The sequence below is a fragment of the Oenanthe melanoleuca genome, chromosome 2 (assembly GCF_029582105.1).
Source record: "Oenanthe melanoleuca isolate GR-GAL-2019-014 chromosome 2, OMel1.0, whole genome shotgun sequence".
NCBI classification, from domain to species: Eukaryota; Metazoa; Chordata; class Aves; order Passeriformes; family Muscicapidae; genus Oenanthe; species Oenanthe melanoleuca.
In genome coordinates, this window is record NC_079335.1 from 65,519,247 (window position 1) to 65,536,985 (window position 17,739).

Genomic DNA, 17,739 nt, shown 5'->3' on the forward strand with positions numbered 1-17,739 from the left:
CCCCATGTTAAAAGCAACTACTCGGAGTGCAAGTAATCTGAGTTCTGTCCATGGCTCTGTTTCAGCTTTTCTTACAACTGGCATGAGCAAGTTAATGCTTCATTTTCTCTCCTTATTAAGTGGGACTCATAACCCTTCCAAAAAACAGTAAAATTAGATTTTAATTCAGTATGGAGCATAAGGAAGTCAAGTAATAGTATAGAGTCCAAGGCACAGTGTCTACATTAAGCCTGTCCCCTGATATCCAATAATAGGGCACTTCCAGATGGTGTGTCCTGCCACATGCTCATGACTTCCTATGACCTTTGCAATACTTTTGGTAGGTCTGAAAAAGCAGTCATCCCCCATGCCCAGATCCTGCTGAAGTATGCAGATTTCAGGCCCCTATTCAGGTTCTATCCTGGCCATGTGCCAGCAGCTGCCCTTGGCTGGAAGGCTACCCTGCCCCATCCAAATATTCTCTCCTTGTGGTCCATGTGCCAGGCTTGCAGGTGCTGCCCTCCAATGCCTACTATATTGCCAGGAGTTTTAGTAGAGATGTCCTGTCTCCCCACATGTTGATAGCTTTGCCATATTCTGGCTGTCTGAAGCTGCCCTGTACACCTGCTCTAAATGTATTCTCCAAATGGTTTGTGCTGCTCCATTTCATGCTGCATTTTTTTTTAATGCTTCCAAGAGAAATATGTTAAAATAATCATCACAAGAGATACTTGCTCCCTACCCAGCTCTGAAATCCTAATGGTGGAAAAATCCAGCTTATTTGCTCTAAAAGCAATATAGCACTAAATGAAATGGGTGTTTGGATGTTTCTGACTATCAGTATTGGAGGAAAGTATCTGTGGTTTCTAAGTTCAAATGTTTCCACTGAGACTCTTAAGGTTCCAAACAAGAAAACTGGGGAATATAATTGGGAAAATATATAAAACTAAATAAAATAAACTTCACCTACTTAGTACAGTGAGGACAAACATATGCAGCATTCAGTATTTGTAATGTTTTTCCTAAATTGCCTCGCTTTATAGCATGCTACCAGCCATAACACTCCATAAAACCAAGCAGTGCAAGTTACAAATGCATTAATCCCCAATAGCATGTAGCAGGAAATCAAATAAAATAAAAATGAGTGATGGTGATAATTTGCCCTCAACATGCATTCTAGCTCCCAATGTTAATGCAACATCATGTGGTGCAAATATAAATCTGTATGGCATGTGTTGTTTTGAGGACTGAAGGAGAGGTACATGATGCTAGTGGCAGAATGACATACAAACACACACAAAAAGCATTGCTCTGTACACCAATAAATTATATGACAGCAAACCAACCGTGCAAACACTAGTTATACTTTCCTTCTTACTAATTGTCTGTGGTCTCTTTTAAGTCCTTTATGACTTGTGCTACAATTTTAAGAGTTTTTCTTGGTATTAAAAATAATCAACACACTCCCCCTGCCTTCAATTCAAGACCTTTTCAGTTTGTCATATTCAGCCTTTGCTCTACTGGAAGGTTATTATAATCTTGGCATTCGTCTGTTGCATTTCTTTCAGAGAATCCACATACACAAAATGTGCTGGCAGGAATACTGTTTGTCTAGTAGTCAGTAACTCCTCATATATAAGGAATATGACACTAAAATTAAGACTCTCTGTATTCTCTATTTTCTAATTATTTCATTTGAAGAGCAACAGACAATGATAGTATAAATCATAGCAACAATTAGCAGTGTATCCTATTATTGAACAGATTACATGACATCCAAATCAATGCAAAAAAAGTAGGCAATTTAGGAAGACAGGATGGAACAATACAGGACCCTTTATTTTGGCACCTCATAGATGGTATTCTTGCATTCATGCATCAAAAATCATCACTATCCCAAGAGAAACTGTGATAAACCCAGCATTGTTTCCCCTGCCCTCCTTTTCACTTACCTTCTGAGGGCTGAGGAGTTCCACATGGGATGGAAGGGGTCTTCAGCTCTTCCTGGGACTCTATGGATGCTGGGCTGATGCACTTGGGTACAGGTGAGGATGGAGCTGAAGGAGATCTCAGATTCAAGGACAGCTCACTTCTGCCTCGGCTGACACTCCGACTCTTCAGCTCCTTCTCATACTCCTCTGCTGCCAACTTCTCCAAGTATTTGTATCTGAAAGTTAAATTCCAGAGGGTTTCCGTAAAGAAAAAGAAGCCTGTGGCTGATGCTTGTTTATGGATGAAACACCTGCGGAGAATGAGCTGACTTCCTGACACAAGGGGTACAGCACTGAACTGCCTGCTTGCTCAGTCTGCCAAAAAGTGCACACCAAAGCCAAGACTATTGCCCTGAAAAATGTTAAATTGCTCATTACAGTACAGAAGCAAAACTCAGCAGAGTTAAAGAACCTTTAGCTATAGTATTTTGTCTGCACGGTCCTCCTTTTTTGGAAGCATTTGTCTGTCCTCCTTTTCACCCTCCTCCTTCACCTCCTCCTCTTCTTCCTTCTCCTCCTCCTCCTCTCAGCCCTCCCTCTCCCAAAACTAAAATGGGAGGGGAAAAAAAAAAACAAAAGAAGAAAAAAACCCCTCCAGACCCGGAGCCCCTTAATACAGATGGAAATTGCCAAAATCTGAGACTTGCTGTAAGGAGAAGAAAACGCAGCACACAAAAACAGATCTTCCTGAAAATAATACCAATAATAAACGTTTGGATAGACTACCTAGAGATTCTGAACCTGCTTCTATTTGCACTGAGAGCAATGCACTGGAATTCACTTTGTTCTCTCCAGAGCCTACAATGGAAAGTTTCTTTTTTTTATTCTGAAAAATTTCTCTGCCGGACTCAGACATCCAATAGCTTGTACCTGACGTCACATGTAGTTTATTCATCAAAGTCACTTTAAAAGAACAAAGATACATCTGTTTTGCATTTTAGGCAGGCAGAACTCACTAACTGTTTATTAAGACCAGCTACCAATCATATTCTTCATAGTATGCTTTATACATTTCAACCAAAATAACTTTTAAATATGTGCCTGTTCCAGATGTCTGCTAATTTTAACCACCGTTATTTGCTAAGGAATAAATTCATGAATACAGCTGGATTGGGCTTTAGACTGTTTGCCTTATCCACAAGTGAGCTGTTAAACAGGTTAATCAAGACTACTGCTTATGTCCCTGAAACACTCTGGCCATTCCCTGTAACACACTGTTGTAAACACTTCGTAACAGTGAACACCTCTCCTCCCCCCTTCTGTATCACTGACAGCCCAAATTAGTGTAAGAGGGTGCAATAAAAGCAGGCAGGGTAAAGAAGTCAGCCATATGTGGTAACAAACATGCTTAGTACATATGCTAGCCACACACACATGCACATTTGCAAACATCCACACAGAGCACAGAAAAGTGTTTTTGAAGAGCAGTCCTTGTGTTTTCAGACGCAATTTGCCTTATTGCAAACAGCAATAATGAAGAACAAACTCATTTTCTTTTATTCCTCCAGAGGTATGCACAGGCTTTGAACAAATTCTGCAAGAAAAGGAACCCCTACAGACTCTGGATGAAAATATAACAAGCTGCATACTTGCATGGTTATAAAATAGGAACTGTTTACAGTTCTAACATGAAGCCAATTCTCGAGACTGAATCTTGCCTTTTCAATAGAGGGGGAAGCATTTCTCTGGCATCAGCATGATGTTTTGTCACAGCTCATGAAGCCACTCTTTCCTTGCATGTTGGTCACTTACATACAGTGCCTTCTGCCTCCTCACAAGCAGAGCAGGTGGGACCCCAGACTCATGAAGAGCCATTCAAATTGATCACTTGGCACCAACAGGTACAGCCCAGCTGGCTGCTGCCAAGGGGGCTCTGCAGTTTGCCAACAGACTACAACAAAGATCTAGATGGATCCTTCTATAATGGGACGAGATACAATGTTTTATTGCCCTCAGTTCTTTTCAGGTGCTTTAACATTTTCTGTAGCTTCATCCTCTGCCTCCAACCAGCAAAGCAGAGACTATCACCAAGAGGTGACTTTTCAAAATGTATCTGATTATTATACTGAAACACAAAAGGGAAGCAGAACAGCAACTCCAATGGCAGCACATCAGCAGAGCTAGTAATCAAATGGGAATCTTAAAAAATAGGTACAACTGAGAAATAAAAAAAATAAATAAAAAGTTCAAGAATCAGTTATTAACTATTCACACTTGACAAATGACATTATTTAGGTTATTTTTTGTTTTTGACAAATATCTTAATAATGAATGAATATTAGCAGCAGATTCGCAAGGTCACGTGGACCAGAATCTGAAGGAGTTGAAAGGATGAGCCACCACACCTCCCCTACAGGATTGAGAAACTGCCCCTGTATATGCTGCCATATTCTTTTATCAGCAGACATCATCTCAGCTATGCTGACTCTTCTCTAAAGGCAATGAGCCAAAAGTTTATGCTTATCTATTTGGTATTCCTCATTAGCATAACACTGAATTTATCATCTTCACGTAGATGAAAGTATCATTTTGAGTTCTCTAGGTATGTGAGTAATGCCCCAAGGGCAACTTAAAATGTCAATGTAGCAACAAAGTCATGGGGATGGAGAGCATTTCAACTGTACCTCACACCAGAGAGAGCTTGGAAGCTCACCTTTCTCGGTTTTATTCTTTAATTACCATTGGAAAACACCCAACCAAGCAAAGGGAAAAGGCCTCAAATCATTGAGCAGCAAGAACTGATATGGAGGAAACATAAATACCTAGGATTTTAGGCATCTTGACTATAGGATTTTCTTACAGTCTATGCACTTTCCTAAAACAAGTTAACATCATCTTCCTATAGGAAATAAAACTTCATTTGTGCAAAGGTGTTTGTAAAAAAAGTAGTTATAGAATGCTGATGTAATGGTGCAAGACTTCATTTGCAAAAGTTTTCTCCAATATTTATGTGCTGTCAAAGCAAACATGTCTTTCCTCTCTGTGAGTAGGAGCTGATAGTTTGACACCTCAGTTCAAAAGAGCCCTTAAGGATAACAAAACATTACTAATGAATGGTGAAATAGTCTCAGATTGCACAGCAGTGATGGTGAACACTTCTCCAAAAATACTCCCATTGGCATTTTCCCTTACCACTTGAAAGTTCTGGAGAACTCACATGTAATTTGTTTCAAAACTTGCAGATAAGCATGCTCACTGAAAAAAGGTTTTACTCAGCTTAAATCAGTGTATGATGCTCAGATGGACTTCATTTCAGAAAATGCTTTAAACTATTTGTAATTGTTTTGACTGGAAGCACAATGGAAAGCCCATCCACCTCTTCTTACTCTTAGAGATGTTAAAATAATTTTTTAACATTAGCTACTTCAGCCTCAACATACAAAACTCCAGTATGCAGAAACAAACTGTCTCCTGTATGACAATTTTGTGTAAAAAATCCAAAACACAAAAGCAACCAAAAAAAAAAACCCAAGTAAAAAAACAGCAATACAATGATTTTTGAGATGGCTGCACTCTTATTTTGATAATGTAATTCTGACTCTTGACAATCCCAAAGTATCTCCAGAGAGCAATCTCTAGAGGATCATGAAAGCAGAACTGAAGCACTCTGGATGATTTTTCATCTATTTGTACAGTAACTTGCATATTTTCCAGGTAAAAACAAGCACTCCCTCCAGGATGCAATTACAGGCAGAGATAGAGATGAAGAGATGAAGCTACTGAAAGGCAAAAGTCCTTAGTTGAGTATTCCTTGAAAAATATGCTTTCATAAGCACATACCTCCCAGCCTAGCCCAGACTTTCTAAGCTTGTTCCTTGAATTAAAAAAAAAAAAAAAAAGGAAAAAGAAAACCCAAACCCTCAGTCCCTTTAAATATGCTATTTAAATAAAACAAAAACAATGCCCCAATGATAAACACTGCTAAGCTTTGTAATTTACTTGCTGATCTTTAAAGAGATCGTCAAAGAAAACTTGGCACTGGAAGATAAAAATATGCTGAGAGTGGGTCACAACTGTTTCCATCAGCCTGCCACTGCAGTTTTGCAATGCTTGTGACCCCAATTTCCTTTATCCTCAGTTGCCTTTTCTGACCCTCCAGAAAGCTTGGGACCCACCGGGTGAAAATTCAATTTATAACTCTACTAAATCTGGGTAAATTTCTGAGGCAAATGGGGTAAGCTTATTTCCCACACAAATAGATAAAGGATCATCAATCATCCTTAAACATTCTTACTCCTCTTCATTTATTGCTGTGCTTACAGATGGACTTCATTCTGCTCTTTAACAACTTCTTTATAATAGAAGTCTTTTGGAATAAAAGTGTTTTGTGTAAGCAGAGTTAAAAATGCAAATATAGGACAGCTCCACAGTAAGGAATATAGGAAGTGCAAGCAACCAGAGGGAAGGATAGGGAAGGATGGATGCATGACATACAAACCTCTCTTCTCTTGCTTGTCTTAGCTCTTCTCTTTTGTCTAAATAATCACGGCTAGAAAGAGAATTACAGTAAATTGCAGCAGAAACCAGAAGAAAAAGGTAAGTTATAGAAGTATAAGTACAGTAGGAGAAAGCAAGAGTGGTAAACACAAACTGATGGGAGATAATGAAGGCTGTTGTCAAAAGAACTGTTTGCTTTTGCAAAAATTGCTGAAAAGTGGATACACATATCCATGCATACACAATCAAATACATAGTTTCGAAGGTCATTAAAAGTAATTATAAAAACAACTGCAAAAAGTGAAAAACTTGAAGCATGCTATGAAACCTGTCATCTGAAATGAGATTCAATGAACTGCACTTATCCATAGTGAGCAGGCACATGAGTGGCTATTAAGCCATCCCTCGTTTGCTCCATCTCAGAATGCCCCAAGACAGAGACTGCAGCCCTGGAAGGATAGACTGAGGCAGTGAGCAAACCCATTGGCTTTCTTTCCAAGGAACCTTTCCTCAGTGGGTTTTAGTTGCCTCAGCTGGAAACAGGACAGCAGGCTGCCTTTACTGAGAAGGACAATTCTGCATTCCAAGAGGGTGTGTGCAGCATCACTGGACAGATAAAAACCTTTCACTTCCTTACTTTTCACCCCGAGTTTTAGATAAAAAACTCCTTTTATGTCAGCTGCCACTCCCACAGATCCTCAAATAACCCATATATTTAACTTTTGCCAAGTCAAGTTTGCTGCATGGTTGAGTGCTATGATTTTGGACAGGCCTGCCACATCCACAAACATGGATGCAAATTTAACTCAGAGCACAGCAGAAGCCAGCGAATGTCTCAATATCATAGCAAGATGTTTCCTTAAAATATATTTTTAATACTTAGTTGAATGGTAGACAGAACTAATGAGACCTTTACCTTATCTGCTAGATTCTTTCACAATATAAGCTGTGAGTACCAGAAAGATTTTTCAGAACTACTCCTTTTATTAATAGCTCCTTTTTTTCCCCCTCTTTATATTGTGTTATTAAATAAATTGCTTATCATCTATTATACTAATAGCTATCAAACATCTGCTTGCAAGTGCTCTTCAAAAGTCCTTTAACAGGAAACACACATTACTGTTTCAGAACATCCTCACAAACTTTGAATTCTGAACTGGTTATACTGTTACAGTATTTTAAAAGTATTCCAGGAAATCTTCGGCAGGCAAACTTTAATATTACTCTTTCCCCTCTGACAACTTTCACTCTTCCCTACAGCTGAAAAATAGACACTTTATTTTAGGACATATTGTTCTACATATGCAATGGGTACTGTAGTCCTTCTATTAAGAAAAACATTCATTCTGCAAAGTATTCCTTTGGTTAGCAGTAGCTTATAAAGCTTTGTAGCTCCTCTCCTAATCATCCAGCTCTTTCACAACTAGTGATGCTCTCCTGTAAATTATCCTCAATTTGTCAATAATAGTGCCAGAGCCTAGTGCAATGTTCTTGAGGCAGAGTTGGAAAGAATGAGATAACAAATGAGTCATGATGGTAAATCCAGTACAGCTCACGAGTTTAAAGACTGAATTGCAAGTGCTATTTTTAATCAAAAATACATCTTCAGAGACTGGGTTTCTAGCCAGACTGATGATATGATAATGAAATCCCAGGAACTCTTATGAAACTGCCCATGACTGCTTGCTGTGACTTTGTCTTCCTCCTGCCAGACTGTTTAATCAACTGTGGGATACCGTCTGTTTGTGAAGTCTGGTGGCTTTGGAGACCCTCTGCTCAAACAAAAGTTGTAACTTTTGGGTGATCACAAAACTCAAATCCAAAAGATGAAAACATTGGGCATTGAAAAATAATCTTAAATAAATCTTAAATAGCACAATCATGACACCTAGTTAATCAATTTCTGACTCTGAAATTTTTTTTTTAATTTTGAATTTTTTTTCTGACTTTAAGAAACTTCTTTTACTGACAGAACAACTACTGTAGCCAGCCTCTACTGAAATGTGCAGATCTGTTATTCAAACAGGTCAATCTGCCAAATGCCCTGTTGGCTTTTTCGGCCTGGGAGTTTCCTTTCTGAAAGATCATGTTGGCTGTCCATGGCAGCCTGCTGCAGCCTGATGATACCACTTAGAGGGAGAGTTTTTGGAAGAGGCTGGAAGACTGCAACCTTATTGTTTCTGTTTCAGGAGAACTTGGGCAGCTGTTGGCTGCCAAAGATCCTATTATGGTGCTCTTCCACCTTCCCTCTGCCTCTCATTTCCTTCTAAACTAGCTATCTTCTGGAGCCAGGAGCATATCAATCAACCACCCCAAAGTTACTCCTCTTTCCAAATTCACAGAATCACAGCCTGTTTCTACTTCTTACTAAAGGGATGATTACAGTGAAAACAATCCTGCATACTAATAAACAAGCTAACATGAAACCCTCTGCCATCTTTTCCATAACTACTGATTCTAAGGCTACAAAACATTTATATTATCATAAGTTATTAAATTAGGTCTTTTAACTACTAAAAATAGGTTTGCTTTTCACTCCTATCTATGAAGAAACAAATTGATTTCTTGGTGTACACTCTTCAGAATGAAGGCAAACAATTTCAGGTACAGATGCCGTATCTATCCTTGGCCCACTGCAGTCTTTGTTAATGTTTCTGCTGGGATTTCTAGGCATGGACTGAAGAGGTTGAGGGGGCTTGTCTCTTACTATCCTCAGGCAGCACACCCTGGGATCCCACATCACACAACATTTTCTCACATGTGAAAATGTGAAGTCCTGCATTCAGCTACAACATCTGTCTGGCCAAGGTTTGAACAGTAACTTTGGTCATTACCTTCTGTCAGTTGTTGATTCCAGGAGGAAGACACATGTGTTCAGAAACGCAGGAAGTAGTTAAAAACCACTGTGATACAGCAAGACATTTCTACTTCACATAACTTAAAAGCAAAAAGATGTTTCAGTGCTGTCCCTTCCTCTCTTCTTCATACCTTTGTCCCACTGTTTCACCTTCAAAACCTATGCCTGACTGAGATTATAATTTGGTGAGTGTACTAGCTAATAAAACCCAGCCTCTGTACATACCCAGATAGTATAATTCGCTGCCTTAAAAAAAGTAGATTTTTTATTAAATGCCAAAATTTGTGATGTGTTTAATCTATCAGTTTTTAAGATACCTCAATCAAGAAAAATATCTAAAGAGACAAACTACTCATCAATTCAGTTATTTTGCAGCTGAATGTCTCAATGATTGATCAATCTATCACACATTAAAGCAAGAGACTGAGAGCAAATTCGGGTCCTACTTGAATTTGTTTCTTTCTTCACGTTCTATCCTTTGCAACCTTTCTTCTCTCTCCTGACGCCGTCTTTCTCTTTCTGCTGCCAAGGACTCCTGGTGCTGCCGAAAAGATGATGTAAGGAGACCACCCAAAGCTGGCCTGCAGAAAAGGAAGATCAGATTTCTCAGTGACACTTTTATTGATTATACTGGCAAAAATGAGTAGCAATCATTCAGCAAGTAACATAATCCCAACCAGTAGAATGACATGGCAATATTTATGTATGGATCTTTCAAAGGCTAAGCATCTTCTTGCTAAATTGATTATAGATCCTGTGATGAGCTGAACAAAAACAAATAGGGTAGGTTTCCTAAAAAACCTAATTTCTGAAGCAGAAATAACGCATGTGTAAAATTTTTTCAGCCTATTTCAACTGCAATATTACTTAAATATTTTTTTTAACTTTATAATCCTGTAAATAGAAAAGCTGAATCCCGCAATGGATTTTTTGGAATTTTAAAGAAAAAAACGGTTATAAACAGATGTGTCACAAACACCTGAGAATCCTCTACACAGAAAAACAAAAGTAAAGGAAGATGTCACAAGTGACCTAGAGAATTCAAAGGTTCTCTTAAGTATCAGTCATATTTTTCTTTTATACATTAATAAATTTGATTGTCATGATTTCCCTGTTGCATGTGATGCAAGAGAAAGATGAATTTCATATTAGAACATATCAGGAAAACACAAGGGTACAGTCTTCTCAAACCATTCTTGAAAACTATCAGGAATGATGGCTTCTACAGTAAAGACTTTTCTAATATATAAAGCTCTATTTACATTCACTTATAGTTTGGTGTTGACATAAGATTTTTTTTATAGGCTTTAGTGTAAGCAGTACTTTGTCTGGGAGAGTGGGTCCTCTTACACAACCTTCCCCCAACGTGGTGGTATTGGTACCACCAATCTCTCACATGGCAACAGAGTGACCTCAGAGCAAATGTGTCTTTCTTTCTGTCTCTCAGACAAGAAAAAAAAATTCTATTGTACAGGGTAGCTTTATACAGATGCACACTGATTGAATTAGACTGATAAAATCAAAAAGACATAACTCATGTAGAGCGGTTTCTGTGCATTGTTGTAACATGAGTTTTGCAATGAAAGGATTAATGAGAGAAATAGATACTGCCTTTTGTGTAAAAAGAAACTGAACCCTGCCTGCCTAGAGGAAGGTTCCTTAACCAATAATGCAAACTTGAATACATTTTCCTTGTTTTTAAGAACTCAGACCCTTTCCCTTATTTATTTACTTGCCTATGGCTGCACAAGGTAGGCATTTAGCATAATGGCACCAGTTCACTAGTGAAAATAGGTGCAAAAGAAGACAAAAATGTTAATGCAAACCTATCTTCCCCCAGTGTCTATGTCTGTACAAGCAGGAACACCAAAAAACACAGCCATTTCAGCCCCACTGGCAGCAGGGCAGCATGAATATAATGTCAATAATTTCGATAAATTGAATTTCAATATGTCACATCCCACCCGCATAAACATTACATAAGATGGTATAAAACTTGATATTCTGTAAGAGTCCCTGCTGGCACTCCTCCAAAGCTACAGTATCAATGCTGGATCACACTCAAAACCATAAAAATCTCTAATATGCTTCAGCAGTAAGAAAAGGGGGGGAAAAATCCTCAAACCCTGACAGTCAAGTACGTGTGGTGAATTTTCCCTTGAGCATATTTTAAATTTATTTTAACTTTTGACCTCTTAGTGCATGTTGCAAGAGAGAGCTCTCAGCAGAAACAGTAGCACTACTGTACTAAAATTCAAAAGCTAGAGCTCCATCCCTGTAGTAGCATGAAAAACCATGGCTATATGTTGGATGTAACATCAGAAATTACTCTCGGAAGGGGAAAAATGAACATTGCCTCCATGTGAAGAGATACAGAAATTAACTGTGAGAGATGGCAAAAGAGGGTCCCTATCAAGTCTGTTTTTATCTGTTTTGTGTATTCAGCTTGATATCCCATCCTGCCCAGCTGCCATGAAGTCTGCAAACTCCATTTAGAGTCAATGGAAGATATGGCTTAAAAGAAGACTGAAGGAAAATTAAGGGGAAGGATGGGGTGATGCTGAGAGACCAAAAGAGTGATTGTAGATCTGCACATCATCTAGCAGGTTGCAAGCCTTCAACTCTGACTGAGCTCTTTGAGGCCCTACAATAAATGCACATTCTTATGCAGAGGATTACAGGGAAATCACATGGAGATACACAGCTTAGTCCTGCAGATGGGATTCTAAGATAACACTGGTATTAAAATACCTCCAAATACTAAAACACCTTGTTTGGTGGTTTGATCTAGCATAGCCTGGCAAGCATTGCTCACTGGGCTAAAATGTGCAGATGCATGAAGAGCAGCATCACAATCTAAATAGAAGATCCACAGCTGTATGCCCAGAAGAAAAGCCAGTGACCAAAGAACTGAGAACTAATCAAATCAACAATAATTAGTCAAAACCTGGAATTTCCATGTTTCTCAGTGGTTATGAGTGCATACTTCAGCTGAATTGCAAGCTGCAGTATAGTGTGCACACACATGCCTGGTTCAGTTCCTCTGTCCCAAATACAGCCATATGCTGTACAAGTTTGGTGCATGAAATGGTAAAATCCAACAGCTCAAGCTGCCAGAAGGTTCTGGACACAGAGACCATAATCAAACAGACAGGAACACAGTCAGCTGACCCCTTGTGTGATAGGAACTCCTTAAAGTACAAATAGTCAAGGTTTTGGGTCTCCAGTCACATTTAGGAAAGGCCAGGCAAAGAAACAGCACTGCTACAGCTGAGTTATGCTCTGTTAGTGGTTACACCCATTCAACCACACACATCTGCCCTCAGCAGGGACCACACCTCACACCAAATGCTGAGACCAGCTGCCTTGTGGAGCCTCATAAACTCACTGCTGCTATCAAACACTGTAGCTCAACTGGTGTTTGGGTGCACCATACTCTTTCTAAGGTGAACTGCAACTGTAAATACACAGTTTTAGTACTTTGTAAACTCTATTGGTAATTTTCTACATGTGCATAAACTAAACCTGGAATAAGCAGGTTATGTTCAGGGTGTACAAACCCTGTAAAGCAGCCAGAGGGAAAGCAAGCATTAAAAGGTTTTCCTCAAACATTCTAAACAATTTGAAAAGGGATCTGTCCATGTACAGTTTGTAGACAAAATCTGACTTTTGTTTCTGCATTTCCCTGGCAATAACACTTAAAGTGAATGTTCCCTTTCAGTGAACACACACTTGAATTGCAAATGGCAGCTTGACTGGCCAAACCAGCTGGTGGGAAGGCTTGGGCTGAGCCTTTGGGTAATTTTGTTGCTTTGATGCTGTTTGAAGGGTGACAGTGCCTTCAGGCCTCATGAATTTTTAGGTCTTATTGCTGCAGGCTGTATTTTAAAAATGGATAAGCAAGAGAAAGGCTGCAAAACTTCTGGCATTGAATCAAAGGTGATAAGAGATTTTAACAGTAAAGAGAATGTGAATGCTCAATGAAAGCATAATAGAGTGATCACTCACAAAATGGGGTTATAGCTAATATATACCAGCATTTTAGTGCTGGTGTCATATGTTACCAGCTGGTAATATCAACCATTTGTTCAGCTCCACAAATACAATCCAGAAGGATGCTTATTCTGACTACTATTTTTAGTCTTGTAGAGAATGCAAGGCTATTAAGAATGGACTGTTAATATAAAAAATGTTAAGAAAAGCTTTCTTATGCCTGCTGTTAAAACCAGTAAAAGCTAAACAAGCTGTGTTATTACTTTCTCATTCCAGAAAGAAAATACACAAGAAAGCAGTTAGGTCTGTAGATTTGTGAGTAGAGCTCCTCACCACAGCATCAGGACACAGGGCCAAAGAGGTCATTAGTAACTTATCTCACTGGAAGAAGAGATAGGAAAAGGAAAGAAGAGAGGAGAAAAAAAGGCAAAACATATACACAGAGCATAGGATATGAAGCCAAAATGTTGACTGTAGACCAAAGCTCTTTGGAAAACAGAATCAGCTAGCCTGATCTACAGCATTTAACACAGCAGTTAATTAGTAATCATTATTATAAACACAAATTCAGACAGACACAAGATCTCTCACACTTTTTTACAAGTTCTTGCAGTTTTCTAAAAATACTTCATCATGGACTATACATTGTGAAGGGAATTATGTGCCCTGAATTATTCTAATCTTGTTGCAAACTGAAGAAAATATTTTCTGTCTTTCTGAAAGCAAAACTGAAATTCTGAACTTCAAATGTTCATCATTCACATAAGCTCTGAGGTATTATTTTGTGGATGCTTTTCCCTCTGATTAGTTGAATTTTTTAAATTTGCTAAATAGAAATGGTTATCTACAGGAAGAATACAAAATAAAAATGTATATTTTTAAGAGCTAAAAAAAAATTAACAGATGACTTATGAGAGGAAATCCATTTAGGTCACAAGGTTAATATTCAGGATTGTCTTTAATACTACATGGGGCAGAGTCATTAATAACTTTAAAAAGGAAGCACTAATTACCTAATTTTGCAAAGTGCTGCTGCTCCTGCAGCCATGGGAATGCTACAGGGAGGGTACAACAGTCAGCAGCTCCTGCTCAGGCCTTAAGTACCTCTAAATGTCTCTTGACTTTAACAAAATAAATCCACTTTCCAGCTTAGAAAGAGACAAAAGGGGAGGCAAAGCTGCCAAGAGCCATATTGCTTTTCACAGTTAAAGAAACTCCCTGTGTGTTATGTCTCCCTACATGACACGGCAAATTCAAAAGCATGTTGATATAAGACTTTGCAAACAGACTAAACATTACTTAAGGAATCTTTACAAAACTTCTCTCAAAAATAAACAGAAAATTGAGAGCTAAAACTACTGACTAATGCTTCCTTTAAGAAAGAAACTTGAGAATGACCAAGAGAAGAACTGATTAATGTTTTAATCTTTTAAGCGGAACAGGGAGTACCCAAATTAGAGCTGCAGCAGGACAGAGCTGCACAGAGACTGGGCAATGCACAGGCACTTTCTACATACACTCTCCTCTTCCAGCTGACCTGTGCAGCCTTTACACTGTGCTTCTGGCTTTCTCCAAGCTGCAGCTTCTCATCCTCATGTGATTGCACCTTGCCTGGAAGTGTCGTGCAGAGCCCAGGTGTAGATCCAGGCTAAGGTGGGTGTGCCCTGAGCAGCAGCTCAGCCAGCAACACTGCAGTCTGAAACCATAACCAGTTCATGCTTCTGTTTAAATATATGCCCTAGGATGAAGTCTACAAAGCTGCAATCAAGAATATTGCTTACACAGTAGTTCGACAAGCAGCTAGGCCAGTGCAAGCCACCACTGCTTCCCAAACTATAAATCAAGTAATTCCTAAGGTCATTTTCCCTCTTAAAATCTCAGCAATAAAATTGAGGCTTTTGCCCTGGGCCACTATTATCAGCTACCAAGCTATCCAGTCCTCATTATGTTACTCAGGGTGAGAGATGTGCTTGGCAATTACCACAAGGAAAAATTGTCACGATCTCTAGTCTGAGAGCCCAGAAGTACACACACAAAGAACAGAAAGCCAAGGAAAGAGGAGCAGTTCTTGGGAGAACAGCAGCTTTGTAGGCTGTATAGCAGGTTTTGTTTCATAGGTTTCTGTTTTACCTTAGTGCTAAACAGCTGGAGTAAGGGAACTGCAGAGCACAAATCAGTGATAAATGGCTAACCAAAAAGAAAAAAAAAAAGAAAAGAAAGAACCTTCCAAGAAGCTTCATCTAGCAGCATCTCCCTGGTGCTGTCAATTACTGAGAACTTTAATTTTAGTAGAAAATCTAACTGAAAAGCTGTTTGGCATTCTCAAACGGTTTTTTGTTTTGGTTTGGTTTAAAAAGAGAAATTTGAAAGAAAGCACCAGATTTCCAGCAAATCACTATTTCAGGCACCTGGATAGGGAATAAAACTCAAAAGAAGAGTATCTGCAGACTTTTGCTGCATTTTATGCTTATACTTCAGGTATGGTGTATAAGTGTCAGAGAAGAAAAAACCACCTACAATCTAAGAATGCTAATCTCACTGTTTTAGAAATAAATATTTGAACATACATTTCCTTGAAAGATATAGAAGAAAATGGAAATGAACACTCAATATTCAAGGCACTGCATCATAGGAGCCCAAGGTAATGTATTGCTGTAGATCACAAAGCAAGTGAGATGGAAAACATATTAAAGAATGTGAAATATATTTAGTATTAATATATTAATATTAAAGCCTATTTTCTAACACTCTGGAAAGGTTGGAGATGCTTCAAACAGGAATAATCTGCAAACACCACCACAGGCCTTTACCAGGCTTGGAGATTTGGAAGAACTTCTGAGGGACCAGCCAGAGGTGGAGACTAAGCTCACAGTGACTGGCCAAGAGCCTCAAGAAGTGGAGATTTGTGAGCTGAACTTTCTGGCATTTGATTTAACAGATAGAGGTGAGACTGTGAACTCCTGCTCCCTTGGCAAGCAGTGCCCCAAGAAGGCTTTCTCAGCTAGGCTGACTGTACTACTGTTTGACTGTCAGGCCCAGGGGGAACCATCTCCTGGCAAATGCATCAGAAAAAACCCACCCTGGCAAACACACCAGCAGGATATTTTTCTGGTAATGGGATGAATTTAAGCTGGTGCTCAATTTAGGAGCTCTTGCCTTAGAAGCTACACTCCTTCATGATCTCCTCTAAGGATTGCCATGATCAACGATGCAAACACTTCACCACCAAAAGGACACTATGAGGGGGTGGGAAGCTTTGCAAGTAATAAGTTTGATGTCCAGTGGCAGACTCCAGGCTGCAGTTTCAATTTGAGTGACTCTCTTAGATTCAGAGCCTGACAAAGCAGTCTGGCTAGACAGAAATATCCTAGGTGTGAGCATAAGGCATGGAAATACAGAGTCTTACAACACCGTCTGCCCCCAGGCAAGGTGCCAACTTGGAGGGACAGAAAAATGCTTTTCTCCCTGATGTGTTTCAGTCATGCCCTGCTCTTCCCCTTTGCTATCAAAATTTATGATGTTATGAGAGTGATTTTTAATTTTTTAATAACTGGGGAAAAAGAATTAATTGATGATTTAAGTTGTGAAGAGTGGGAGCAGTGTATTTGTGGAGCAAAGTACTCTTTAGCATTGGTAAACAGGCAGACTGGATTGTACTTCTTATGCACTAGAAGACATTCACAAACAGAGAGATACAAGAGAACTGACACACTCCTTCTCTCCCAGTGAAGGGCTGAACAGAAAGTGCCCTGCAATTTGTCCTCCTTCAGCAGGATTCCCATGGCTGCAATATGCACTTCAGAAACATGGCTCTCCACAGGGGACCCAGGGAAATGAGAGAGAACAACAGCATTGCAAGACGTTGCCAAAAGCTTGCAGCTGTATTTAGAAACAGTAAAGTAAGCCTTTTCTTCTGCTGTACAATCAGAAATATATAGATTATGTGGATTTCAAAGAAAAAAATCCAGCTACTTTTACACAGACTTATACTGCTCTTATGATTCCCCACTGATCTCGGCCAAAGAGGGTTTTAAAAGTGTGAATGTCAAAATGTCCACCACACTGCTTCTTTCCACCTAAGTTGTAGCTCTTGTTTACATAAGCAATATGCAGCCAAGGGATGGAAAGGCCTGTCAGGGCAACTGAATGGAGCATGAATCATTGTGCTGGGCACCACTCTGAATGCTGCTTCTTCCTGCCTCCTCACTCTCCAAAGTTAGATAAACCGTACCAGGACCTGCATCTGAAGCTCTTCCCTGCATGATAAAAGACAGGAATCTTTCTGTGCAGGCTTTGCATAACTGTAGCATAAGCTGAAACCAGAAAACACACCTTAGAGCTCACCATAGATATGCATCTGTTTCTTATCAAATGTCTTCCTCTCCTCCCCACCCCCCAAATATTTTAACTTTTTTTGGGTGTTTGAATCAGCGTAAATTTTTACCATCAGGAGGTAGAAAATAGTGTTTACATAATCTGAGG

The 17,739-nt window shown here is 39.2% G+C and overlaps 1 protein-coding gene across 1 annotated transcript in view; it reads right to left on the bottom strand.

Annotated features, from left to right (window-relative positions):
* The window catches only part of FHOD3 (formin homology 2 domain containing 3), a 365,517-nt gene that overhangs the window by 69,788 nt on the left and 277,990 nt on the right, over nucleotides 1-17,739 (bottom strand). The window contains exons 15-17 of the mRNA XM_056484679.1: nucleotides 9,711-9,845; nucleotides 6,409-6,459; nucleotides 1,932-2,146 (exon numbers count right to left, since the gene is read on the bottom strand). Coding sequence (XP_056340654.1) covers nucleotides 1,932-2,146; nucleotides 6,409-6,459; nucleotides 9,711-9,845 — 401 coding nt within the window. The remainder of the gene's footprint in view (nucleotides 1-1,931; nucleotides 2,147-6,408; nucleotides 6,460-9,710; nucleotides 9,846-17,739) is intronic.